This window comes from Abramis brama, assembly GCF_963993115.1.
Source record: "Abramis brama genome assembly, chromosome: 1".
In the NCBI taxonomy this organism is placed as follows: Eukaryota; Metazoa; Chordata; class Actinopteri; order Cypriniformes; family Leuciscidae; genus Abramis; species Abramis brama.
Window position 1 is genome coordinate 25,172,527 of NC_139963.1, and position 26,431 is coordinate 25,198,957.

General features: G+C 38.3%; 2 protein-coding genes across 5 annotated transcripts; one reads left to right on the top strand and one right to left on the bottom strand.

Moving 5' to 3' along the window:
- Positions 1-3: 3 nt before the first annotated feature.
- On the bottom strand, positions 4-19,961 carry cramp1 (cramped chromatin regulator homolog 1). Of its 4 annotated transcripts, none has more exons than XM_084122571.1 (20): positions 19,845-19,961; positions 17,564-17,934; positions 16,372-16,571; positions 15,838-15,991; positions 13,966-14,049; positions 13,807-13,855; positions 13,587-13,672; positions 13,146-13,269; positions 11,382-11,463; positions 10,342-11,169; positions 9,858-10,026; positions 9,239-9,396; positions 8,530-8,598; positions 8,314-8,395; positions 7,867-7,977; positions 7,594-7,763; positions 7,319-7,505; positions 7,076-7,228; positions 4,920-5,056; positions 4-1,198 (listed from the first exon to the last, which is right to left on the bottom strand). In XM_084122571.1, exons 2-20 carry the CDS (start codon positions 17,931-17,933, stop codon positions 1,076-1,078), a joined length of 3,336 nt encoding a protein of 1,111 aa, XP_083978697.1. In that variant the 5' UTR covers position 17,934; positions 19,845-19,961; the 3' UTR covers positions 4-1,075. The 4 variants fall into 4 exon arrangements, with proteins under 4 accessions (XP_083978697.1, XP_083978698.1, XP_083978696.1 ...); XM_084122572.1 differs by having other exon boundaries at positions 9,239-9,393; positions 19,845-19,959; XM_084122570.1 differs by lacking the exon at positions 19,845-19,961 and adding an exon at positions 18,316-18,848 and having other exon boundaries at positions 9,239-9,393.
- Positions 19,962-20,925: 964 nt separating this feature from the next.
- jpt2 (Jupiter microtubule associated homolog 2) lies at positions 20,926-26,127 on the top strand. The gene is made up of 5 exons (XM_084122615.1): positions 20,926-21,201; positions 22,032-22,183; positions 23,332-23,477; positions 24,582-24,624; positions 24,744-26,127. Exons 1-5 carry the CDS (start codon positions 21,146-21,148, stop codon positions 25,040-25,042), a joined length of 696 nt encoding a protein of 231 aa, XP_083978741.1. The 5' UTR covers positions 20,926-21,145; the 3' UTR covers positions 25,043-26,127.
- The last annotated feature ends 304 nt before the right edge of the window (positions 26,128-26,431 follow it).

Sequence of the window (26,431 nt, forward strand, 5' to 3'; positions counted from 1 at the left end):
GGGTTTGTTGTAGCTCTATTTATACACATTGGGTTTAAAACCCCATTTTAACAACACATAACTCTTTAAAACAGAGGAGAGGAGCTCCTAAATGCCCACATGTGGCATGTTAAACAACAACAACAAAAAACACTGTCTCAGTGAGTTATCAATAAATAATCCAAATGACAATAATTTACAATATGTTACAAAAGCAGTAAATACTGGGGTCTGTTATTGTCTATTTACATCTGTGCAAACACTCATATGAACGCACACGCACACATGCGCACACACACACACACACACACACACACACACAAGAAAGTCTCACATAAGAAAACTCAGTTTCAGAATCTACCACTTATTGGCTTCATATTCATTCAACAGGAAATATAAATCCTAGTGTTTTGGGGAAAACAGCATAATAAATTGAAGGGAAAATGTTCAATCTCACTTTTGACGCAACTACACTGCATTTGTGTTATCAGTAATTTTGTTTAGTGTGTGTGTTAGATATTCAGTCCTTATAACAATCTCACAAAAAGAAGCCCTTGTCCTTTTTAGTAGTGTGGCATTCACCAACTAAAAACATTCAAATGATGAAAAGAAACCAAAATCTGAGGTCTCGTAGACGGAGGGTGTGTGCAGATGCACTCCTATGGCTTTAGAGGGTTTTGCACATATGTGTTGTGTACAATAGAAAGAAACGACAAAAACAAAAACACATACAGTCCGCGGCTCCACTTACAGATGCATGCACATGTAAGACATTAGAGACATACAGATATACAGATGAGAAGACTATATTTGTTCAGATATGGCAGGTCTTATTTTCTCTGTACATGAGGTTGCACTGTAAACTGTAAGTTTTTTTTAAGTGTCCTGGGTGTGGCTCATGAGACAATAGCCACAGAATAATCAACACACACACTCTCTCACACACATACACACACACACACACACACACACGAGGCCAAAGGCTGTTGTGGACCCTGCCAGTCTATTGCACTTCCTACAGATGAACCACTCTCTGGTTAACATTCTTCTGTCCAAAATGAAAGGGGCGTGGCAGTGAAAGGCTCCGCCCAGTGCATCAGTCCCCTGGAGGAGGTGGGAGGGTCGGTTCTGTGACAGAGAGCTCCTGCGCGAGGTCATTGAAGCGGGCGATGTAGTCGACGCTGCTCTCACTCATCATACAGGCTAGCTGGGTATCCACCTGTAGCAAGAAAACAGCCAATCAGCACATGTCCAAATGCTTTTTGGGGCCACAGCAAGGGCTGCACAACTAATCAAAATAAAACCGTAATCGCAATATGGCTTAATGTGATTGTGGAACTGCAGAGGCAGCAATTTAATTAATAATTACAGATAACAATGAATATAAAACTCTTTTAAAGAGGACTATGGATGCCATGCCACATTTAATTTTCATTATGGTCGTACGATTAATCGTAATAGATTTTCCATTTTGGCTAACAACGATTATGGAAACAAGATAATCGAGGTAAAATGATTAGTGATTGAAAATCCCATAGCTTTTTCGATAATTAAAGTCTTTTTCCGCATTCAGTCCAGTGCACCTTCCTTTCCTTCACAGCAGTGGACCTCTCTAAAAGCCCAAACTTAACATTCAAATCAACCAAATAAGTGAGTGTTGCGAAATGCAGTCTGCTGTTGCTAAACTGCGGGGCGTGTTTGATATTAAACAGTGTTATTGAAAGCGCATTAAGCCACAAAAGAGACACTGTTCCCCAGGAGGCTTTCTGTGCGCGCGCTCTGAGATGAAGATGAACGCGGATAAGCAAATGGGCTTCGGATACGTGGCTAAATACATATACCCAAAAATGTCAAAATGCCTTTTTGGAGAGTATTCAAATATACACAGTGGATTATGTAAGGAATAATTAACTCTGTGATGTTAAATTATTAGAAAAATAATGCACACCCGAGGTGGTAATGAGGCCACGACACGAAGTGTTATTTTTCTAATAATTCAACGGCCCAGAGTCAATTATTCCGCTTCTACTACGGTTACCACACCCCAAAACATTGTTCAGATGATGTATTTCAAGATGTTTGTCTGGTTTTTGTCCTTGAAACGCTCTTGTGTGTAGGACTAATTTCTTAAGCATCTCATCGCAAGCCTCCATTGCCAATTACAAAACGTAATTTTAGAGCTAGTAACTTGAGCCACTGATAGCAGACTAATGCAGTTATTAATGCCCGTTAGAGAGAGATAGAGAGAGAGAGCGAGAGAGAAAGAGAAGACAGAGAGAAAGAGCAAGAGAGAGAGAGAGAGAGAGAGAGAGAGAGAGAGAGAGAGAGAGAGAGAGAGAGAGAGAGAGCGCAAGAGAGAGAGAGAGAGAGCGCAAGAGAGAGAGAGAGAGAGTGTGAATTACCTCAGTCTGTGGATCTCTCAACAGTGATCAATCTTTACCAGAGGTGGGAGTAAGTCACACATGTGCAAGTCACAAGCAAGTCTCAAGTCTTAACCTTCAAGTCTCAAGCAAGTCCGAGTCAATTTTGTGAAAAGCAAGTCAAGTCAAGTCAAGTCACTGCTTTATGTCAAGCAAGTCAAGTCAAGTCGTAGCTTGGGTCACAAGTCACTGGCAAGTCATACAAACGTTTGATGATTTCACTGAATTTATATATTAAAATAAGTTAAAACTACATAAGCTGTGGACTATGGTTTTATTTGCAACATTTTTTTTAAATATGCATTTCCACTACAGCTGAGTGGTTACTACAATAAAAAATAAAAAAATAAAAAAAAAAAATTTCAAACTACATAGCCTAAAATGTAAATGTAACTGAAATTAGGCTAACATTAAAGCATGAAAAATAAATATGCCTCAAACATTGCAGAAGACCATTAAAAGGTATTAAACAATTCACAATTCAAGTATAATGGTTCCTATGCCACCAAATGGCATTCTTCAAACTGGCATCCCCTTTATGGAACATGAACATCCCAACAAGTTAGATCTATCCTTTAAAAAAAAAAGAATAACAAGAAAAAAACAATAATAATTGAATTGACACAAAACTTACACCTGTCAATCAGGTGGATTGACTATTGTACATTATTAATCTGTGCGAGTGAGTGATTTATTAATATTTGTGAATGAATGTGTGTGCATGTGTATGTGTGAAAAGTGGTTGTGCTTGCAAGTTTGAATTTTTGTTTTGTTTATTTGTGTATGCATGGTTCGGTTCGAAAGTCTGTATGTTTTTTTTCTTTGTGTGTAGGTGTCTTTTCACAATCTTTTAGTGGTATTAACTAGCGATTTCTTTTTACTTATATGCCCTATATACTAGCGTTATAAGCTAAACAGTTTTTAGAGATAAAACTCTTTACATTCGATTATCATGAAAACAAATCCCAGAGAACGGTAGACTGTATAATGCATTATTAATTATTATTAAATTACAGTTACATTTTTTTTTTATATTTCTTTTAACATTCAAGTCAACCCTGGGATAGCAGACTATATTGGTAGCATATAACTAGACAGTACAAAGGGATGCATGCAGGTAAGAAAAACTGGAATATGGCATATTTTAACATATTTTAACCCGATTTTCATTTTCATTTTCAAGAAAATATTTTTTCTCTGTGCTTTTGTATGTAAGGGATTATTCAGATCATAAAAAAAAAATCATTAATCCACTCGAATATTATTAAAAATATATAGAAAGCCTTTATTTTATCATGGCTTTAATATTTTAAAATCAGGTGACAAGTACTTGCACAACTATGCGTTGTGGCTAATGAGCCTTTGTCAGGGTGTGTGACCAAAACCCCTTTCACACAGAGATTCCGGAAAATACACGGATAAAGTGACCCAAGATTTGATCCGGGTTCGTTTGATTTAGGTTCATTCACACTGCCAGTCTAGCAGTGCCAGTGATTTCCCGGAATCAGAGATTGTTCACACACAACCCGTAAAGACATGTAATGTCTTAGCAGCGTCTTAAGTTTGCTTATGAGCTGCGACCACGCTTGTGCATTTTTTTTTTCTCTGATTCGATCATAAACTTGCGCATTACGTACCGTTTCACAGCAGGCGAACGATCCCGCGCTTCAGCGTCATCACTACGACACTGCATTATTACGGCTTTTGTTCACACAGCGCGCGTTCCTGCTGCGTCACGTGATTGTTGCGGTGCGTTCAAATACAGATATTTATTTTTAAAAAGGCAAGTTATTTCGAGTCATTTACCTCAAGTCCGAGTCAAGTCTCAAGTCATGAATATCAAGTCAAAGTCAAGTCAAGTCTTTTATTAATATTTGTCAAGCAAGTCTCAAGTCCTAAAATTTGCGACTTAAGTCTGACTCGAGTCAAGTCATATGACTCGAGTCCCCCATCTCTGATCTTTACATTTGGTAATTCAGTTTTTTGTTGTAGGCTATTACTTCTGAATACCACTGTAAGTACATCTTAAAAAAAATAACACTTTTTTCATTTGTATTTTCATTCTGTTGTATTTATTGCTCTGTTTGTTTGTAATTAGATTCTTTGTTCTAAATGTATTGCTGACTGTTTACTTGTCTTATGACATTTTTTTGAGGACCTTTTTCTTACATTAGTTACCTAATTAGTTACCTAACCCAACCTAGTATGTTTTTGCTGAAGAAATTTCACTGATATATATATATAAAATTACTCATATCGTGAAATAAGACTTTGATCATATAGCCCACCAATAATCGTGATTTCAATATTGACCAAAAATAAACGTGATTATGATTATTGCCATAATCGAGCAGTCCTATTGACATACAAACTAATTTCAAACCCCCTCAATTGTTTATCTCCAATTTAAGCCAGGATGCTAAAAAAATTAATTAATAGGAACACTTGGCGATAATGTGCCATATCAAATAACATGAATCTACCAGACAGCAGTTGGGGACTTTTTGTGTTTCCTCTCACCTCGGCTGCATCCGGCAGGCCGCGGGACTGAAAACAATCGTGGGAGTTGCTGTCCAGTAAACTGGGTCCAAGTAAGGCTGTGCTACTCGAAGGGGGCAGGGCTGTCCTTCTTGTCTTATCAGGAGATGCCAGACTTGCTGCAAATCAGGAAAACAAGGATGCGCTTGTCAGTATTGCTGAGACTGATGAAGGTTTGCTGTAAGAACACCGATAGGTGACTTTGAACATTTTGGCCACAGTCTGATACCAGCCTCTGGTAATCTCAGCATCAATACTAAATAGATACCTTAAGCAACATATAAAATTAAATGAACCTAGGGTTGCCACATATTAATTGAATGTCAATAATAAATGATTAAAGGTCCCATTGCATGGATTATTTTATTATTTTAGAATGTTTCCTGGGGTGCCCTTATAATGTTAGTATGTTTTTTAGATCAAAAGTTGTTATAATTTAGAAATAAAAGGCATTTTTCCTAGCCTGATTTTAGCCTCTGATTTGAACGCTCTGTTTGAAGGGGCGTGTCTGCTGTGAGACTTCAGTGTAAATGCCCACTGCTGTGATTGGCTGCTGTGAGACTTCAGTGTAAACGCCCACTGCTGTGATTGGCTGCTGTGAGACTTCAGTGTAAACGCCCACTGCTGTGATTGGCTGACATGCTTGCATATGAAATATCTAGCATTACATGTGGAACTCTCTCGAAAACTTTTACTATTACAGCTATTATACGTTTTTACTATTACAGCTATCGGGATTAACGAATCGTGAGAAGTTTTTTAAGTATTTAGATCTATTCCCATCACATAAAAGGTTGCAGTGATGAGCACTGAGCAGATGACAGCCTGTTGATTGCGTGAATGAAGATCTTATCATTGCAACGCAGTTTCTGCACTCTCACTAATGATTTCACAATACAAACATGAGGTAAGTACAGTAAGAGCTTTGTTGTGCAGTGTAACAGCGTCATTGATTTCATAACGAGTTTTGGCAAGTGTCCAGATAAACTCGCGCTGTGTGATTGACAGCTTGGGCGATTGGAAAGGGATTGTTCTTTGATCGCTTTCTGTATATATATATTAATCACAGTTTAAGTAAGATTATTTTCATCCTACTAAGAGAAACGACGTGAAGTTGATCGTTTAGTCACTGGCTTGATTACTGATGCATAAACAGTATTGAACGACTTTGAGAGAAAGATTATCTGTCTGAACTTGAACAATTACACATCAGAAATTCACATAACCCACTGGTTCTTCAGAGGCTCGGATGAAGGAACTAAAAAAATACTTTTGTGTTCATTTGTACGTCCAAACACTGAGCAACTGCCATGCTTCGCTCGTTTGCAAGCCATGATGTCTCTCGAGGAAAAACCAATATCACGCTCGCGCAGCTCATTTTCTCATGGGCGGGCCAAATTCTCTTTGCAGGCAAAGCAGAGAAAGGAGAGGTAACCTTTCCCCTTATGATGACATAAGGGGAAGATTTCTAGATTCGCCTGTCTGAGCTTTCATTTTCTCAAAAATACCAAGGGTTTGGTTTACACCCATCAAAACGTCTAGCCACTGGGGGACCATAGGCAGGCTAGGGAAACTCATATTAAGGTTAAAAAACCTCATAAAGTGAAATTTTCATGCAATGGGACCTTTAATACATTTTTATAATCAGTACTTGACACTGGACAGCAAAAGATAACAGTACTCATTCATATTTTTCAAGTGGCATCAAATATTGAGCTCATATTATATGTTAAGGTTTGGCAACATTTTTGAGAGTCTCTTATGTCACCAAGGCTGCATTTATTTGATCAAAAATACAGCAAGAACATTAATATTGTCAAATATTATTACAATTTAAAATAACAGTTATTCTATTTTAAACACGACCCTTCTGAAATCATTCTAATATGATTTGCTGCTCAAGAAACATTTCTTATTATTATCATCAATGTTGAAAACAGTTACTGCTACTGATCAATTTGTGTCAGTGCTGAATAAAAGTATGTTTTTTTTTAAAGAATTGAATACTGAGAGTAAACTTTTGAACTGTAATGTCTATACACGATAATGTGTGTGTACATTATAATTTCGTTAAATAACGTCTTAAATAAACAGCCCCTGATAACAGGGAATTGAGACGAAACGTGTTTGATACTTACAGAGCAGGCAGCCGAGACTTGAATCAGTAGAGTCATTGGGGTACCACTGAGGGTCGTGTGTGGGGGACGGCATCCAGCTGTCACATGAAGAGGGAAGGAGCTTAGATCTATCACTCCCATTCAGTTTAGGAGGTGAGAGCAATGATCCATCACCTTGGAAAGAGACAGAGAAACCAGAAGTGAGTGAGTACCCACTGAGATAGACATTCCTCTAATATCCACATTTAATCCCACAGGTCGTACCATAGTGCGAGTTGATGGCGAGCTCAATAATAGAGTCGCTGATTTGAGTTTGCGGCTCTCCAGATGGAAGAGACTCCTCTGGGGGGCCCGGTAGAGAGATATCCAATAAGGAAGCAACACTGGGAGGGGCCAAGAGGGAGTCCCCGCCCCCTGGAGAAGGTGGAGAGACACCATTCTGCAGGGACTCCTGCAGACAAAGAGAACAAACAGATCAAGATATGATCAACTGTGCATCCAAAAGTGAAAGAGGATCTAGGGAGAGGATTATTTATTACCTCAGAAGGATCCTGATCAAGTAGATCAGGCTCTAGCTCAGGTGCAGCAGGTGCCGAGTCCATGGCCTCCTCAGACTCTACAATGGCCTTTTCTATACTAGGGGCCTCCACTTCCCGACAGGGACTGCCAGGGATAATGCCTGCAGATTTTGCAGCCAGGTCAATTGCACCTGAAACAAATTCAAGAGAAATTCAAGAGCGTGTAGTTGTGGGATTCAAATGTTCAGTGCATGAATGCATCTTTTATCATTTAGTTCCTAATTTGATTCTTACTGGATAGCTGACTAGCAGGCACAGGATTAGCTGTAGTGGACAAAGCTTTTGAGGAAAGTTGGCGGTTGGATGGGGCGAGACGAGTTTGTATTGGACGAAAAGAACCAGTGCCTGACAAAAAGACAAAATGTTGGAATTAAGATCAGACAGACAGATACAGTAATCCTGAACGTATTTGGACACTTCAGCTGTGCTCAAAAATACATACATCTCACTGCTTGACTTCAAGTCACTTTTATATCATTTAAACCAAACTTTTTTGTTTATTAAATGTTTTGCTTGAAAAGAGTTTTTGTCTCTAAGTAAAAAAAATTAAATGTCACTTGGTGTGATATTTTGTTATTTTAATAAAAATAAAGTGTGGCATAAGTGTCCAAATACTTAGGCCACTTCATGTGTGAATAAAGGTGCATTTAAAGAGTGTTACGCATTAGTGTGGTTAATCACCTGTAGCAGATGAATTGGAGAGAATGGAGAAGGAGCACACATGAGGCGAAGTGTCTCCGGTGGTTCGTGGCAGCAGTGTTCTCTGCAAAAAAAACATGTACAAACTATTAGAATATCTAAATAAACACAAACAACAGAAGGACAGCTCCAACGTGAAGAGTATAAAGCAAGCAAAAGCCCCACTTCCTATTAGTTTTTCCTTCCATCAGCACTCACCTGAACCACAAGAGGTTTCCTTAGTGGACGGCCTCTCCCTATTTTCCGCTGCTTTGAAAATATATCTGACTGAAGACAAAACGTATAATTAGAGGAAAAAGGTTGTTAATGGAAACAGACAAAAAATGAAGAAAAAGAAGAAAACAGAAATTATTACATTTCCCCACAGAAAATAAATAATATAAATCATCCTTGAAATATATATCGTATGTACACTACTGTTTAAAAGTTTGGGGTCAGCATAATTTTTTTTAAATAAATCATTTATTAATCAATTATTTTATTCAGCAATGGGGCCTTAAATTTTTTTTATTTCAAATAAATGCTGTTCTGTTGAATCTATTCAAGAATCCTGAAAGAAATGCATCACAGCTTCCACAAATTTATAACAAATATTATGTTTTCAAAACTGATAATAAGAAATGTTTCTTGAGCACCGAATCATCATGTTAGAATAATTTCTTAAGTATCAAGTGACAATGAAGACCGGAGTAATTTGAAATATATTTAAATAGAAATAAATTTCTATTTCTTTTTCAATTTCTATTTCTAGTTACTTTAAATTCTAAGAATATTTCACTATATTACTTGTGTACATGATCTGGCCGACTGACAACTTTAAATACATTTCAATATTATAAAATTTTAAATATAACATAAGCTGGTCCAACATGTCCTACTGCTTTCTAGAAACACTGACGCTACTCACACTGATAGAGTCCAACTGCTGGCGAAAGGCTAGCTCCGCCTCCTTATTAGGAGAGAACATCCGCAACTGGCGGGAGCTGTTAGGAGGCAGGGTCGTCGGGACAGCAAACCCTTCGCTGTCACCTGCCAGCAGAGAACGTGGCAGGTTCCTCCCACCTGCTGAGAACACATCTATTTAAATTCCAGCTGGTCAATCTGATACAGAGCAGGAGCACTGCAATACACTTTTATTACAATATTGAGTCAATATAAAAACATTTTTTTATTTGATTTAAGAAGAGATGGTATGAAACTTCAGGATTTTTTCAGCTGTTACCTGTGTTGCTGGTCTATTGATTTGGGAACAATATACTTTGCTCAGTTTTGGGAGAATGTTCATTATACTCACTTTAAAACTAAAGTGTTTCAATATTTAAATAATTCTTCTATACCAGTTTAATGTGCAACTAAGTAAACCATTTATAACCGAATAAATCACCTGCTCAACCAGTGCTGGCGTGAAACTATCTGCCAAACAAAGGCAAATGGGGGCATATTTGGGAAAATTCATTATTTCTACAATTTCAGATTTCAGAAAAATGACACACTTTAACTTAATAGACACAATTTTGTCTGTGTACCTGGGATGACTGCATTATTCAGAAGAATTTTTGAGCGTGCCGCATGTTGCTGTCGCCCCCAGCTAGGACTGCGGGTCGCTCCAGCTGGAGTTCTGCCTGGAGGTGTCACAGATGATTCCTCTTGACCTGATTTAAATGGTGAAGTGCCCACTGAACACACCTCTGGAGTCTAGCACAGAGAAAATAAAAATATATTATTATAATTATTAAAATTAATCTAAACATATCTCAGTTTTTAAAAAACAAATAAAAGTTTAAAAATGATTTAAATAAATACATGTAAATACAATACAAATACACACATAAACGGAATCACAGAAGAACAACTTCTAAGGAAGAATTAGTCTTATATTTATTTATATGCACAGTATATATTTACAATTTCTAACAAAGCTTGTTTTGTGGCTTTTATGGTGGGTTTGTGTAAGTGTAGAGGTGAAAAGGTCAAGTCTAAGGTTTAAGAGAGAAAAAAAAACAGACTCACTGGTTTGGGGTTGACCTCTGATGACACTAGTCTCAGGAGACACCGAAGCACACTTTGAGTGCTGGGTAGGGCTGAGGGCTGGGGCTTAGGTTGCCATTCATACTCCAGCTGTAGTTTCCCAGGCTTGCCCAGCATGAGGTAGAGTTCTGCCAGTGTCACATTCTCAGAGCCCTGTGAGCTCCAACCATCGTCTCGGATTTGTTGAGGAGATCGTTCCGTCCCGCCCACTTCCTCACCACGCCCTTGAGGTTCTGATGGTGGCGGTGCTTTTTCTGATGCAACTTCACCTGCCGTTCCAGGCTCCTCAATCCGGCCCTCTATAAGGGTGGGTTCTCCCTGAGTGACGGTCTCTTTGTCCCGCACACTAGCATCACTCTGACTCACTGCCTCTTGCTCCACAGTCCCCACCGCATTTCCCTCCTGTCCAATGGGGAGAGATGGATTGACGGTTGGACTGACTGGAGAGGTAGTGTTCAGGGTGGGATTTACACTGGTCTCCAAACCTGGAGCGGAAGTGCCACTATCAGAGCCTTCAACAGGATGTCCGTCGCTTCTTTTCGGGTCTCCTCCCACCGGGCCCGACTTGCCTGATTTTCCTCTAGCAGGCTGAATTCCCAGAATGTGAGCTGCAGGCAAGTCCCTAATACCTGTCCGTCCACGCCCACTCTCCTGCCAGTGTACTGTGCAGGAAGCCTTGGAGTGCACAACACGAGCCACACCTGGCAAAGTAGTAACTGTGCTATTCTCTGCAGGAAAGAGGAACAGGTCCTCTGACTCACTAGACTGGGCCAAGCTGTCTAGAGCTTCTCTTTCCGCTAGGCTCTTGCGCTACGCGTGACAAGTTAAGGAGAATTACTGTTATAAAGCACATAAGCATGAGTACTGGCTTTAGCATGGAGATCTCTGACAAATTTCCCAAACAAAGCTAACACATATATCACAAATGTATCCCATAAAACAGAGGAGGAAGGAAAAAGGAAGGAAATTAAACTCTTGACTGCATGCTGAGATATCTGGTTGAAATCTGAATGCAAGGATACAATTCGTTGATCCTGGACAGCCCACTTTTGCTTCAGGAATTCAATGAGAGTGGAGACTTTCCGGTGCAACTCGACAACCATCCTACAAACACATCACAGGCATGGGTGAACATTAAAACATTTGTTGTAACTTTAATGTCACAATGAAATTGAAGTATCAACAGATATTTTCTTCCGTATGGTGACGTACATGGAAGTGTAATGTATTATCGGGAAAATAAAGTGGTTCTTGGTTTTATGTATCGGTTGATGATTGGATTTGCTGAATGGAAGCAAATGAATGCAAGCTTGCAGCGGTGGGTATAAGTGGACAAAATGATTGGAGAAATCTAGCAGACGTCTGTCCACCAACAGAACGAATTATGATATTTTTATAAAGAATTGTGAGGTCCAAAATTTAAACATGCATGGATGAATTGCTCACAATAAGATCAATAACATAGATTTTCTAAATTAAATCAAAATACATTTTCATGACTCAAAAATGATTATGAATTAATTTAACATGAAATAACATTGATATAACATGTTATGACATTTCAAATGCTAATACTAATTAAGAATACATAAAACAAAAACTAAACAATCTAAAAATAATGACAGCATGGAAACTATGCTAAATAAAAAAAAAGGAAATACAATTTTACAAAATCTATTATAAATTATTCCAAAATATGTATTCAAAATAATACAACTTTTGCAATAAGCAATGAAATGAAGGTAAGATCTAAAACAGGTGGATCAGTGAAGTATGCGATGACTGTGCATTAGGGGTGTAAGAAAATCAATACACATGAATATCGCAATATTATGAAACACTGTATCGATATTTATTTATTTGTTTACATCTAAGATTCATGTCAGTGGCTTTGTGTTCGGTTTAAACCCGACCGATGGAAGTGTTCTCTCAGAAAGGGTGCATGGTTAGCGTTAGCGTTAGCAAACCCTGCTCACAAGATAATAGAATTATACCGGCTCCCGTCGCGGTGTTCAGAGCTGAAGTGTGGACTCATTTTGGCTTCCACTATAAAGAAAACACTGAGGTCGACAAGTGTTGATTGCAAAATAAGCCATGCTAAAATCCAGTACGCAGGAAACGCTTTGAATCTGAAGCTCACTTATCCGCGCTGCTGAGAGAGGCGTTTCAATAGAATATACAAATATGTGCTGCACGCTTTCCTCTCAATAACAAAATAAACACAACAGAAAATTACAGCGGTGAGAAATCATCAGCAAGATAGCATCTAATCATAGTGATGTTTGCACCAGCTCTGCTATTCAAGCACTCCAGTTAAGACACACTTATTTATATAGCACTTTACAATAGATAAATATGCTTTAAAACAAGCAGCTTTACAGTATTAAATATAAAAAGAAAAAAAAAACAGTGTCATGCAGTCATGGAGTGGACTATGCATTTTCTGTAATTAAACACTTAAGAAATTAAAAATTGCTATGCTGCGAACCTTTAAAGCAGGATTCAAGAATGTATATATATATATATATATATATAATATAATATACACACACATACATACAAGTAAATGCAATATAATATATAAGATAAATATATATGTAAGTTTTTGTGCATATGGTGGTATGTTCTTTATTTTCTAAAAATAGATCCTCTTCCTAAAAAATAAGAAATATCGCAAAATATCGACTTTCATACAGTATCGTAATATATTGTATAGTGATAATATACTGGTAGTATTGCCAGATTCTTGCCGATACACAGCCCTATTGTGTACTGGTGAAGCTCACCTGAGCCGAGGATTATGGGCTAGACTCTGAACCCGAGACCAGGAGTGGTTGCTTCGTGGCTGAAGTTCGACGGCCACCTTCAAAGGTAAACGCACAGGCTTCTGATCCTCCTCATCACTCACACCTAAAACAGAGAATGAAAGGAAGAAAAACTATGATGAAGCCTACTACACCTTCTCCATGATTTTGATGGTGGCCTAAATCTGCATTACCGCCCATTTCCAATCAGTCCCACAGCCTGAAACCATGGAAACCATGAAGAATCACTCCTCCTACACCCTGGAGAGCAGCCTTGGCACACTCATCCGTCGCCCCGGTCCACCTAAATACCCATGGTGCTCCATTTTTTCAGCTTTCTTTTGTTACCCCCTATTCAATCTGTTTAACTCGCTAACTAAATCGATCTTTTAAGAGTGTTTTTGCTTTCTCTCTCACACACACCATCTGGATCGCAGAGCTTCTTCAGTGCGCGGCACATGGGAGCTTTAATCCTCAGGTTTCTGCCTTTGGAACGCACTGTGGTGGCCCTGAAACACATACACACATAATTATAGATGTACCCCAATATCATCACAACCTTTAAAGATGTACAGTAGATGTTCCAATTAGAAATCATCCCAACTGTGTATTATTGAAATTTCTTTTTCTCACACACACTTACCCCTGTTGGATAAGCTCATTAAGTTTGGCTACATTTTTGTCATCCATCACTAGAAGGAACAAGAAGACACCAGGGAATGTTACATTCAATATGTCCCCATGTGCAACCACTTAAAATGTCCCCCCTTGATCCAGAAAACCAATTGACTGATGTACTTACAGCCTCCGACCTTCTTCCTGAGTTCAGCATAACAGATGAGGCCATAGAGCTCCTGAGAAGACTTTTTCAGGACACGTGAATACACTGAGAAAGATGGACAAAAGGAAGCAGTAGGATAGGAGAAAGAAGAACATGAAATTATTGAGCAAGTCGAATAAAAAATACAGTAAAAAAAAGATATATTGTGAAATATTATTACAATTTAAAATAACTTTTCTATTTGAATAAAATGTAATTTATTCCTGTGACGTCAAAGCCTCATTACTCCAGTCTTTCTACTACAATCATTCTAATATGATGATCAAGACACATTTCTTATTATTATCAATGTTGAAAACAGTTGTGGAAAACATCATATAATTGTTTTCAGGATTTCTTAATGAATAGAAAATCCAAAAGAACAGCCTTTATTTGAAAAAGAAATCTTTTGTAACATTATAAATGTCTTTACTGTGACTTTTGACCAATTTAATGAATCCTTTCTAATTATAAGTATTCGTTTTTTTAAAAACCAAAACCAAAAATCAATCGTACTGACCCCAAACTTTTAAGTGGTACTGCATGATTTAATCATCATTATATTATCAGCAATCAACCAATAGAGACAATGTACTACAAATATAGAAGTATATAAATATAGAAGTAGAGTTCAATGCCGTTTATAATACATTTATATATGCTAAACATACGCTTCAAATCACAATAAGGATGCAATATAAAATCATTAACATGCAAGCAAATGTGGATAGTGTAAGCACACTCATTATTTGATAATGCCTTGACTGACAAAAACCAAGCAGTGTGGTAGCCAAGAAGATTAAACTTTAAAGATGAACGTTACAGAATGAATTCAAATTGGATGCTAGGTACATCTTTGTTGTGTCAAGCTGACTGATGGACAAACAATTTACGTGTGACCCGAGGGGAAACAAAACCTAATGTGAGCCATGTGTTATTAAAATGGGGGGGGAGGATTTTCTTTGGAATTCATGCAAAGAAAATAACGGCATGGTAGTCAACAGATAATATGAAAAAATGGCTAAGCTACTGTTGAGTTTTGGAAAAAGGCAGACTATTTAAATTTGTAATTGATTGTACCTGGCATTTTTTACCTAAGCAAGCATTACCTTGACATTTAAGCAGTAAAGTTTAACTAATACTGTCACAGTTATCTTGTAGGAAACACCACTACATAGGAACAGACATTTATTAAGCTTGTTGGTCTGGGGGGAAAAAAATGGTAAAATTGTAGAATTAAAAGACTACAGACCGTTTTCGGTAGCAAAAACTAATTTTACATCAACTAAAAACAGGACATTTGTTGCTTGATGTAATAATTTAAATTTAGATATTCAACACTAAAAATCTGTATCAGATTTAAATCTCACACAAAAAGTTCTACATGTATGTACCACTACACTATGTTAGGGGTCTGTAAAAGCTGTTCATGTTTATGAAAGAAGTCTCCTATGCTCACCAAGGCTGTATTTATTTGATTATGGTAAAAACAGTAATATTATGAAATATTACAATTGCAAATAACTTTTCTATTTTAATATATTTTAAAATGTATTACAGTTTCTAATAATAATATCAGGAATCTTTGATGAATAGAAAGTTCAAAAGATCAGCATTAATTTGAATTAGAAATCTTTTGTAACATTATAACTATCTTTATTGCTACTTTGATCAATTTAATGCATTCTAGCTCAATGTAAGTATTAATAATTAAAAAAAACTTATGGTAGTGTATATATTTAGGAACTAATATGGACAACTAACCATCTGGTGAGAAGCTCCTATCAAACAAAGGACTCTACTGTGGTCTGTTAATGTCATACAAAGTATGAAGTGTGCATCTGTCAATCTCACCGTTGGTGAAATCGATGTGTTTAGAGATCTTGTGCCAGGTTCTGTAGTAGAAATGGCGCACCTGCTCCTTGTTCTTCACCATACTTGCCGGTTTACCCTTCTTCTTATATTTAAGAGCAATATTGTTCTGAATAGCTTCAAAATCCTTCCCATGCTATGAAAGAACAGGAGAGACAATGACAAACAGTTATCCATAGCTGTAGATTTAAATAAAATACAAAATATATGAATCTTCCATTTACATGACAAATTAGAATGTAGTAAGAAATAAATCAATATAAGATATCACAGACCACAACTGTACTTTTAGAGATGGCATGTACATAAATGAAAACTATTAGGACAGTTAAATAGCAGTCTTGCAAGTCAAGAAGGGATGGAAACTTTAATAATGTAATTCTTTTGTCCCATTTGATTAACTAATTGAGTTTGTTTTTCAAATCACCATTGGAAAAAACCTACAGTTTACTAAACGTCCAAAGGGCTGCCAAAAGATTTCAGCAAGTTTCATTTTCATTAAAACTGACAAATTACCTCATAAAGTCCTTCAAAGAAACTGTTCTTGTCCTCAGTGCTCCAAGACTCCCACTGTCTGCGCACTCGTTTCTGACTCCCTCCTTCCTCCTTCTCTGCAGGGCCCTGGCCCTTTGGGGCCGATCTGGATGCTCCAGCTGCCCCAGAGCCGGCTGAACCCGCAGCAGCTGTCAAACACACGGAAGGACCTGCTTCTGCACCTGAGAAAGAGAGGGGAAAAGAAAGAAGGTTAGTATGTCAGTTCTAACACATGCTGTAATTCTCGCAGAGAAAAGCATTGCAACAAGTCCAAGATCCAAAAAATATATATAGCCCAACACTAAACAAACTGTCACTTATACACAAAATATATCAATAAAGAGTGATAAAATGAACAAGCTTAATATGGATGGCTGTGCAACCAATTACAATTTATTCACAATATTTTGGGCTGTTAAATTTATGTTTGGCTTAACATAACACATATTCCAAAACCAAGGAAACATTTCCACTCTTTTTTAAAAAAAAGAAGCAAATAATTACCTCAAACAAATAAAAATTGAAATTGCATAAACTTAAAATGTATGCATGATGTCATGTGTGGAGTCCCGACTCCCTCTGAGGGTGTCCAGACCTCCCTACTTATGAGAGCAAGCAACAAGAGCACCCCAGAATACATTACAGCTGCTATGCTATTGTCTACATTTAAAATAAACATTGATTCCCTTATAACCCCTGTGTACATTCAGATCACAAACAGATCATTCAAGCTTGTGATCCTGATTCACTGTAGAGGCAGAGTGGTCACTCATCTCCTGATCAGATGCACAGCTGGCTGTTACATCAGAATGAAACTCCTGACAGTGATTTGTCACCTGCTGAATGACAGCTGAATGACAGGAAAATAAATAACCATTGAGTCTGCTCAGTTAAAATAGTGCACTAGAGCTTATTAAGTCATGTAATATGGCTACAAGCAACCAAAACATCCCAGTGCTGAGATTTAAGAGGCTTCAGTATGAGCAGTTTAAGTCACTTTAACTCCAGAAAGCGTGAGAGCTTCCCCGCGTTACGTCCAATCAAAAGCAGCACACAAACTCACAGGTCACTGTACGAATGCCTTAAAACACGATCAAAAGTGACATAAAAGTACACAGAACGGATGCACTGACAGGTGAGCATCGCACACACACCTCGAGAGATGGCCACTCACCTTTCGCTTTCGCACCGCCGTGACCGTTCAACGCCGGGGACGCGGCATCTTTCCGTATCCGCTTGCTCGGAGGTCGCACGCTGGAGCGAAGAAAATGATGCTGGTCCTGGTTGTTCGGGGCAGCCAGGACCGGGGAAAGGGCTGTCGGGTTTAGCTGGACTCCGGGTGGGCTTGATGTTTGGGTGGAAAGAGTCGGAGCCAAACCGGGGCTGGCCGCGCTTGATGGATTAAGTGTTTCCTCTCCGACTCTCTTTGTACTCGTCTCCTCGCTCGCCTGATCTGCGCTCTCTCCATCCTCGCCTCCTTCGGGCTTTCGGTCCGGTTTGCTCGGCCCCTCGACTCCCGAACCGCCCCCTTGGCCCACTGTCATCCTGCGCAAACACAAACCAAGCATATTCGTAAACATTTTCCGCGACTCAAAACAACGATCAACTTGGAAAGACGACATTCTGCTGAACTCAACATGGCCGCCGCTGTTTGTTTCAAATCCCCTCTCACCGTCCCGACAAATCGCATCGAAAAATATCCACTCGCTTATTCACGAATGTGACCAAAAACATATATTCTGCTTTCATCACAGCCTGCTTTTTGTGTAGTTTGGCGTGACTCGAGTTGCAAGCTGCCCTGTATTTATCTTGAAATTCAAGCGCGAGCGCCTACACTTTAGCGCCCAGCAGAAACGACAGACGACAACGCAAATCTTTCGCGCATTCGACCTCTATCTAAAGTGCTTGTTTCTCAAGCACTCTTACCCATTCTCGAGCTCTTCGGAAGCAGACGGCGTCTTCTTTCTCTTCACCATGAGTTCGGAGATTTTCGAGGCCAAAACTTGACGAATTTGAACATATTCAAAGCGCAAACGAGGTCAGGCAAAGTCGTCCTCTCCTGGCTGCTGCTCCTACTGGGGTTCAACTCCGCGCAGCGCAACTGGGAGCTCTCGTAGCCACAGCAACTCTGACTCACAAACTCACTAGTTTTATCACAACAACAAACACCTGTCATTTAGCATATGTTTATGATAAAACACCGCACTATGACGCCAACTTTGAATCCGACTGTTCACCAGATCTGCTTTTGAGGCATTTCGGTCAATACAAACCAATGCACGCGCACAGCTTCTAGTCTCTCTCTCTGGACTTTGCTTACACTATATACGTCATCATAACTAACAGAGCAGAAGCATTTTAACATGTAACATTTTAATTTTGCTCAGTGACACCCACAGTCTCTATATATCCCGAGATTAAATGGCTACAGTGTTAGTTGATTTCATCATCTCAACAACAAGCAGGACAGACTTGATAGAGCACATATAGATCACGTCCTCGAGAGGGGGTGTGGTGTGGTGCTTTGCATACACAGCAATAAATTAAACAATCGCAGATATATAACAGTGACTACTCCTAGAATCTTTAACCTTTACTGCTTTTTAAAACAAAAAAGTTTCACTAGTCACTTGACAATGTTTTGCTTGATTAGGGTGTGTCTTTGGCTCATAAGAGCTTAAAATCTTTTGACATAACAGACTGTCAAAAATAACAAATGTCAAAACACGTTTTCCTCGATAAATGTAGCAAACATGCATGTTTAGATGTTAGAGTTCCGTTGCTTCCTATTATATTTTAAACATTATTGCAGCCAAGACTGAGACCTCTATATTGTGGGTGCAAAGCAACTTTTAGGCTATCCCATGAATTACATTGTCATAATGCCTTTATGAAATAAGATACAGTTAGGCAATGCCGATCTCAGCTGCTCAACCACTGCAGCTGTCAGTGTCCCTGTGTCCAGTCCAGTTTGAAGGGAGCAGTTAGATGAAAAAAAAATGCTTTTATTTTCCCCTCTTTGAGCATTCAAGTTAGATTTTCTCAAAAGTGTATCACATATCACATTTAGTTTGCCAAGAAAGAACACCATGTGACTGAGCACCAACAGTGACAGTTAAAAAACAACAATCTGAAATACATTGTCAACTTGATTCAGTATCACGTGCACAATTGTGAATACTACACAATTATCCAGGTTATTTAGCTACCAAACATCTTTTGAGGGGCTTAAAATATTGCATGAAGGAGATGCAGTTAGTTTGATTACACCATAAACGAATTGCAACAGCTGACACCTAACCAGCAGTGCCAGCTGCACATTCATTGACAAAGTTGCTCCGCTAACTTGCTAGCTAAACAGTTGCCGTTTCGTTTGCAGTAAAGTCATATAATCAGCTCAGACATGTAATCAATAATTAAGTATTGACAAAAATCGATTTTTACAAGTTCTATACCTGTTTAGGAGATTTCTTGTTGGCCTTGAGAAACTCCAGGGTATCCAGAAAGACTAAACAGAGGAGTAAAGCAGGAGAACCACTGAAGTGCATCCCTTCCTGTTTTCCTCTGCTGTCAGGCACGCCTACCACAACTCAAAAACAAATCCTCTGATTGGTCAATGTGATGCGCATCGACGCGTTCGTAAAATGATTGACGGAGGAGTTATCCAGTCAATCATTAAAAACAGAGGGGGCGTTTTTTCAAAGCAGCCAATCAAAACTTACGTTCAACTAACGTCATTTCATTCATCTCGCAAATGTTTTAAAATAACGGTCCCACCCAAAATGAACAAAGACCGACAGACACTCAAGGAAAACATGAGGGAATCAGTTATTATTGTTAGTGAAAGTCAATGTAATTTACACGTTTATATATATTTAAATTATATATTTTTTTTCCCATGTTTATATGTATATATATATATATATATATATATATATATATATATATATATATATATATTCATGTTTATATATATATATATAGAGAGAGAGAGAGAGAGTATTAAATAAAATAAAATATTGAATATTAAAATTTGTATTTAACATTTTAATTGTTGTTCTGAACAAAATATTGTACATATTTATTTTAATTATGTTCTATATTTTAAATGCTCATAACAATATAGCCTAACTCAACATAATATAACACATCCACGGTTTAAAACATATAAAGCACAACAAGGTCTTCTCATTTCACAGAAATCTTAAAAACATATTGGGGAATTAAATTGTTTTAATAGTTTTCCTGTTATTACTATTCATGATAAAATTTACACAAATCATACAGAAAAAAAAACGTATTGTTTGGTAAATTTTTACCTATGAATATAAAATGTTCTATTATAATAGATCACATATACATTTTTAATATCCTTGTCATAATTTGTCATAACAAACATTAATATAATTTATATATTTTTCTCTATGAATTGATGTATTTTTTATAACTGATTTTAAGACGGACAGGGACGTACTTTAAGCTAACCAATCAACTCACTCTGTTGGCCATTTATAACCTGACAGCCAATAGAATTCTACTTCCGTCAGATTGATTTCTAACAGAGCCATTCCCATAATCATATTTGCTGTTCTGCATTTGAGCTGTCCAATCCTTTCTGGGCGTGGTCAGTCAGACTTCACTTTTTTGGCATAGTCTTTTAGTTCAGCAGTTGTGGCAGAGCACTAGTTTCTGCAGGAGGGCTCCATCTGTTGTTGAAGTTATTGGGTCACGTCGCAGTAGACCGAGACAAGCAACCATGACTTCAACCAATATGTTTCAGGGTCTTGAAACTAGTGGCAAACCAAGTTCAAGGTATGGGGTGTGTGCTGACAGTTTATCTGGAACAATCCAGTGTTTATTGTCAGTTTGTTGTTGACACTTACATCTGTTTATCTGAATCAGTAATCTTGAGTCTTTAGGGGTGGAAGAGAGCGGAACTTTAGCATGGCCAAGCGCTACATGCTAACGTTAACTCTTAGTAGCTAAGAGACAATACTTGTATTTAATGCACCGAGTGAGGTCACATTTCTGGATATAACAATTTAAATTAACAGCCGTGGAGTGAGTGAGTGAGTGTGTGGTGGTAAAATACGATATACAGACTATTTTGGTTTTAATTTAGTCAATATTGTTTGTTAGCCGTTAGCGGCAAATGTCCCGATGCTCAAAGAGAAGTTTTTTCAGCCACATGGACGTATTTTACTTTTAATCAAAGACGTATTTGCAATTGAAAATGATGGCTACGTTTAAAAAACCGGTGTTTTTTTTAATAATAATTATGAATTTATACACAATGCAGACTTTGAAGTAGGCACATTTCCTGGAAACGTTGTTGTTCGGAAACGAACATATGCCGCAGCCTTTCGTTTTGTTTATTGTGCTGGGCTTTTATTTTCGTAAATAAATGCACGAATGATATTAAAATTCAGCGTTTGACGTTGGGTAAAACTTTATGGCCTTAAAAGCCGGACCGCCTAAACTCACAACTGCAGTTGCGATGTTCAGCCATAAAATGTATGGTGGCGCTGTGCTGCAATGTTACGTGTTGTTTTAGGTCATTTTATTAATCTACAATTCTCAGTATTGAAATAAAATATAATATTTGTGTGAATCCATGTGCATATTTGTATGTCTGTGTTTAGGGTACTAAGACCTCCAGGTGGAGGGTCCAGCAATCTCTTCGGTGGTTATGAAGAAGACACTTCTGCCTCCAGACGGCCAAACAAAATGTCCTCCTCTATTTTTGCGCCTGCAGAAGAATCTCAGGGGAGTCCCAAACGCTCCAATCCCCCAGGTGAGCTTTCATCAGACAGTGTATTTTCTGTCTCGGGCCTCTTGCACTCTCTGAGCCAAATTCATCACCACACTGTTACTCAGTTTTATGTGTTTGAGTCTCTCTCTCAGCCACTATGCAAACGGGCACTTTTGCATTTGTTATCTTGTCATCAATAGCAGCATCAAAGCCTTTACCTCAGTCTGATAAATTAACCAGTCAGTTAACTCTGAGAGATCATACACGGTCTGAACTGATGAAATTGCACATCTAGATAAGGTTAAAGTTCACATTGCTTAAACACTAGTGGCTCTGTCACAGAATAAGTATTGATCTGAAGTTTAAAGTGCCCTTAAACATTATCTAGTTTTGAGATTCTGGGGTTATAAGTGGTCCTGTTCTGTTAGAATAGTAAGAGTATTTCATGCTGTTTGCATGCTTTGCCCTGAGGGAGCAGCTGCTGAGCATGTCTTTTCTTCCTCACTGACATGCATAGAGTTTTGTAATTGGACAGGAAGAAACTGTCACTGTTTTAGAAATGACCAAATAAATGACCTGAAATAAACAATTACTGAAATAAAATCAGCTGTTTGCAATGACTAAATCAAACAAAAGTAATTGAAATAGCTCAATGCTACAAAGCTACTGGTGGCCTCACAGTGTGGTAAGGGGGCTGCTCAGGAGCTGACAAAAAACCCCTACAGCGGGTTAAAAACACAGAGCAGAATATCATTGGCTGCCCTCTCCCATTACTACAGGACATTGTAAACACCAATACCTATCTAGAGCAAAAACATTAAGGACTCTTCTCACCATAGTCACCACCTGTTTACCCTCCTGCCCTCAGGAAGGTGATAAAGGGCAATTAAAGCACGCACTGCCAGATTCTTGAATAGTTTTATTTTATTAATTTCTTTATCCAAAAGCCATCCAGTCCCTAAACTAAGGGTTATCTTCCACTATTTATATATGAAAACTTACAGCGGACTGTGATACAGGAATACTGCTGCAAAGCTGTCATTCACTTGTGTGTAAATGAATATTGTTTCATTGAGAATATGATTGTTTGAATGTATTGATAACAAGTATAAATGATGTTCCAGTAATTGGCATAACTAGTATTATTGTGTCTTAACAAGCTCTGATTTATGTGTCTCTAATTGCCTCAGGTGGAAAGAGCAGTGGGATATTTGGGGAGCCAGAGGCTCCTTCGACTCGGAGCAAGACAACTCACCATGGTGGAGGATCCAGTAACATCTTTGGGGGACCAGAGTCGACCCCATCTTCTGTGAAAAGTCATCCTAACAAACCAAAGGTAGACAACCCCTAGCCAACCTGTACGCTTCTGCTTTTACATAGTTACTAAAAATGTATCATGGTTTCCACAAAAATATAAAGCAGCACAAGTGTTATCACCATTGATGATGATGATGATGATGAAAATCATTATGTAAGAATAATTTCTGAAGGATCATGTGACACTGAAGACTGGAGTAATGATGCTGAAAATTCAGCTTTGTCATCACAGGAATAAATTACATTTTAAAATATATGCAGTGTTATTTTAGATTTGATTATTCTATATCTCTACCTGAAACCTACTATTAGACCTGGCCGAAAAACCTGAAAAGCACTGTTTATTTCATTTGTATGTTTGTTCTATTGCAAGGGGTCTCCAACCCTGCTCCTGGAGAGCTACTGTCCTGCAGATTTCAGCTCCAACCCCAATCAAACACACCTGGACCAGCTAATCCAGCTGTTCAGGGTTACTTGATAGTTACAGGCAGGTGCGTTGGAACTGTAGTCTGCAGGACAGTAGCCCTCCAGGAGCAGGGTTGGAGATTCCTGTTCTATTGTATTTATTTGTGCTATTCCTCTATTTGATTATTTGTTCTTTTTTTGGTACAAAAGACTGTTTACTTGTCTTTAACAATATTTGCAGTGTATTTAAGATAGGCTAGTAGTTTTTAGTGTCATAATAACCTTATTTATTAAGGTAACCTGGGTCAAAAACAATGAAAATAATAACTAGACATAACTTATTTTATTTATTACTTTTTTAGGTACTATACGGTTATCCGGACCACATGTGATGACCTACCCCAACCCCGCCCCTAAACCTACCCGTCACTGGGGTTACGACCAACCAAGAGCGGGTGTGGTCAGGTGTGGTCCGGATAACTGTATAGTACCCTTTTTTTATGGTTGGGCCAGTAGAAAAATCCTTAGTGTGTAGCCATGTTACTGATTTACTGTATTTTTGATCAAATAAATGCAGCCTTGTTCTTTTAAAAACATTAAAATCTTACCAACCCCAAACTTTTGAACAGTAGTGTATGTAACAACACAAACCATAATTGAACTCTAAAAATCTGTATTTCCACACATTTAAACTCTAACGCCCTCCTTTTCTCCTTAGGACAACTTAAGTGTGGGTGTACCTGCTACTCCAGATCCACCAGGTAAAGAAACCCTGTGATTTACAAAATATTCGTCATGTTCTTCACGCCCTAGTTTATTTCTCCTCAGTCTGTTGTTGGCATGCAATTCCTTTTCCCATGGATTTAAATCTCTCTTGTAGCCCCGGTGCCTAAGCAGGCGACTGTAGTGGAGGAAAAAGTGAAGGTGGAGCCAGTGTCTCCTCAACCCACACCTGAAAAAGAGGCACCAGCCCCTGCCCCTGTCTCTGCCCCTGCCCCTGTCTCTACCCCTACCCCTGCCCCTGTCTCCGCCCCTGCGCCAACAGCCAATCAGAAATCTGAGCCAGCCACACAGCAACCAACAGAAAAAGACCATGAGCCACGCCTCGGACCACGACCTCGCTCTCACAACAAAGTGCTCAACCCACCAGGTGGAAAGTCCAGTGTGGTTTTCTATTAGCCACAAGTTCTGCTTTCAATCATTGTCACTGCCCCTCTTCCATCTGCTTTTAACCTGTACTAAAACTTATCCTCTCTCATTTACTTTATCTTTTGGTTATTTGTTTCCCCTGAAGTCTGTCACTCTTCATTCCTTTATTGCTTTTGCACTTTCTGATTCATTCCTCACTTTCCCTTCCTCCTTTCCATCTAATCAGAATCAACTGTCACTCCAATAACTGAATGGTTATGTTTCGTTTAAAATGGTTTGCATATACTGTTGTTTCTTTGTATGATTGTTCTCTCAATTTGCTAATGTATTAAATGCAAGTTTGCCTCAAGAAACTCAGTGCAGTCTATGCAGTGTTCAACTGGATCCACTGTTGGTCGCCAAAGCAAGCTCTTCAGTATCGGTGTGTTCAGAACTTCCTTTGAAACTCAGTGAATGTGTTCTGATGGTAATGGACAGTTTACTTTTGTGCAATAAGGTGACTTCATTTCTCCTTTTTCCCCTCTTGCATTTTTTTTTTTTTTTTTTTTTTTAGTAAGACACCAAGCCAAATGTAAAAGTAATAGCTTAGATGCAAAACCAAATGCACAGTTGTAATTGATAATCACAGAAGCACACATGTATGGCAATGTAGAGAATGAGTACAATCAGACATCACTAACATATCACACTATTACAGTGTCCATACATGCATTTGAATGTAATCAGAGACCCTTAAAGAATCCGCTGATATGCCTGATTCTGTACTTGAAAAGAGTTGCTGCGCCATGATTGTTTAATACTTTGTTGAATTTGGCCTTTGTTCCCATTAGCCATCTGCTTTATTCTTTACATGGCAGTTGGAAGGTCAAATATGACACATCCGTGGGCATGTGTGGGCATTTCCCACATTACTAGTGCCATCCCTGCCCAAAATACTTCAGTGGATGCTTGGCAATGTGACTGGCTGCGATGATGTCACGCAGAGGCCTGTTTCATACAATACACTTCTGTATTGTTCATTTGTATGCTGTATTGTGTTGCTTTTTTTCCATGACAGTAAAATAATGTTTTACCATGTTGCTCTAAATAAACAGAAATCTTCATTTAAAGAGTTACTTGTGTGCATGTGCTTGCTGAATTTTAGCTTTCGTTCACTCAAAAATGAATATTGTTTTTTACTCTTCTGTCTAAAATGAAGGAAGACCACCAGAAGATAAACAACATTTACATTTCCTTCTGTTAGGACACTAATGACATATTTGTATTTTTGATAATTGGCAGTGTTCTACATGAGATATTGAGCTATGATCTAGTTTTATAATCGACTTTTGTTCAGGAATCAGTGGGCAATACAATGTTACAGAAATGCAAATGACAGAAGTTTTACAGGAAATGTACTTTTTTCAGGAATTTGCAGGC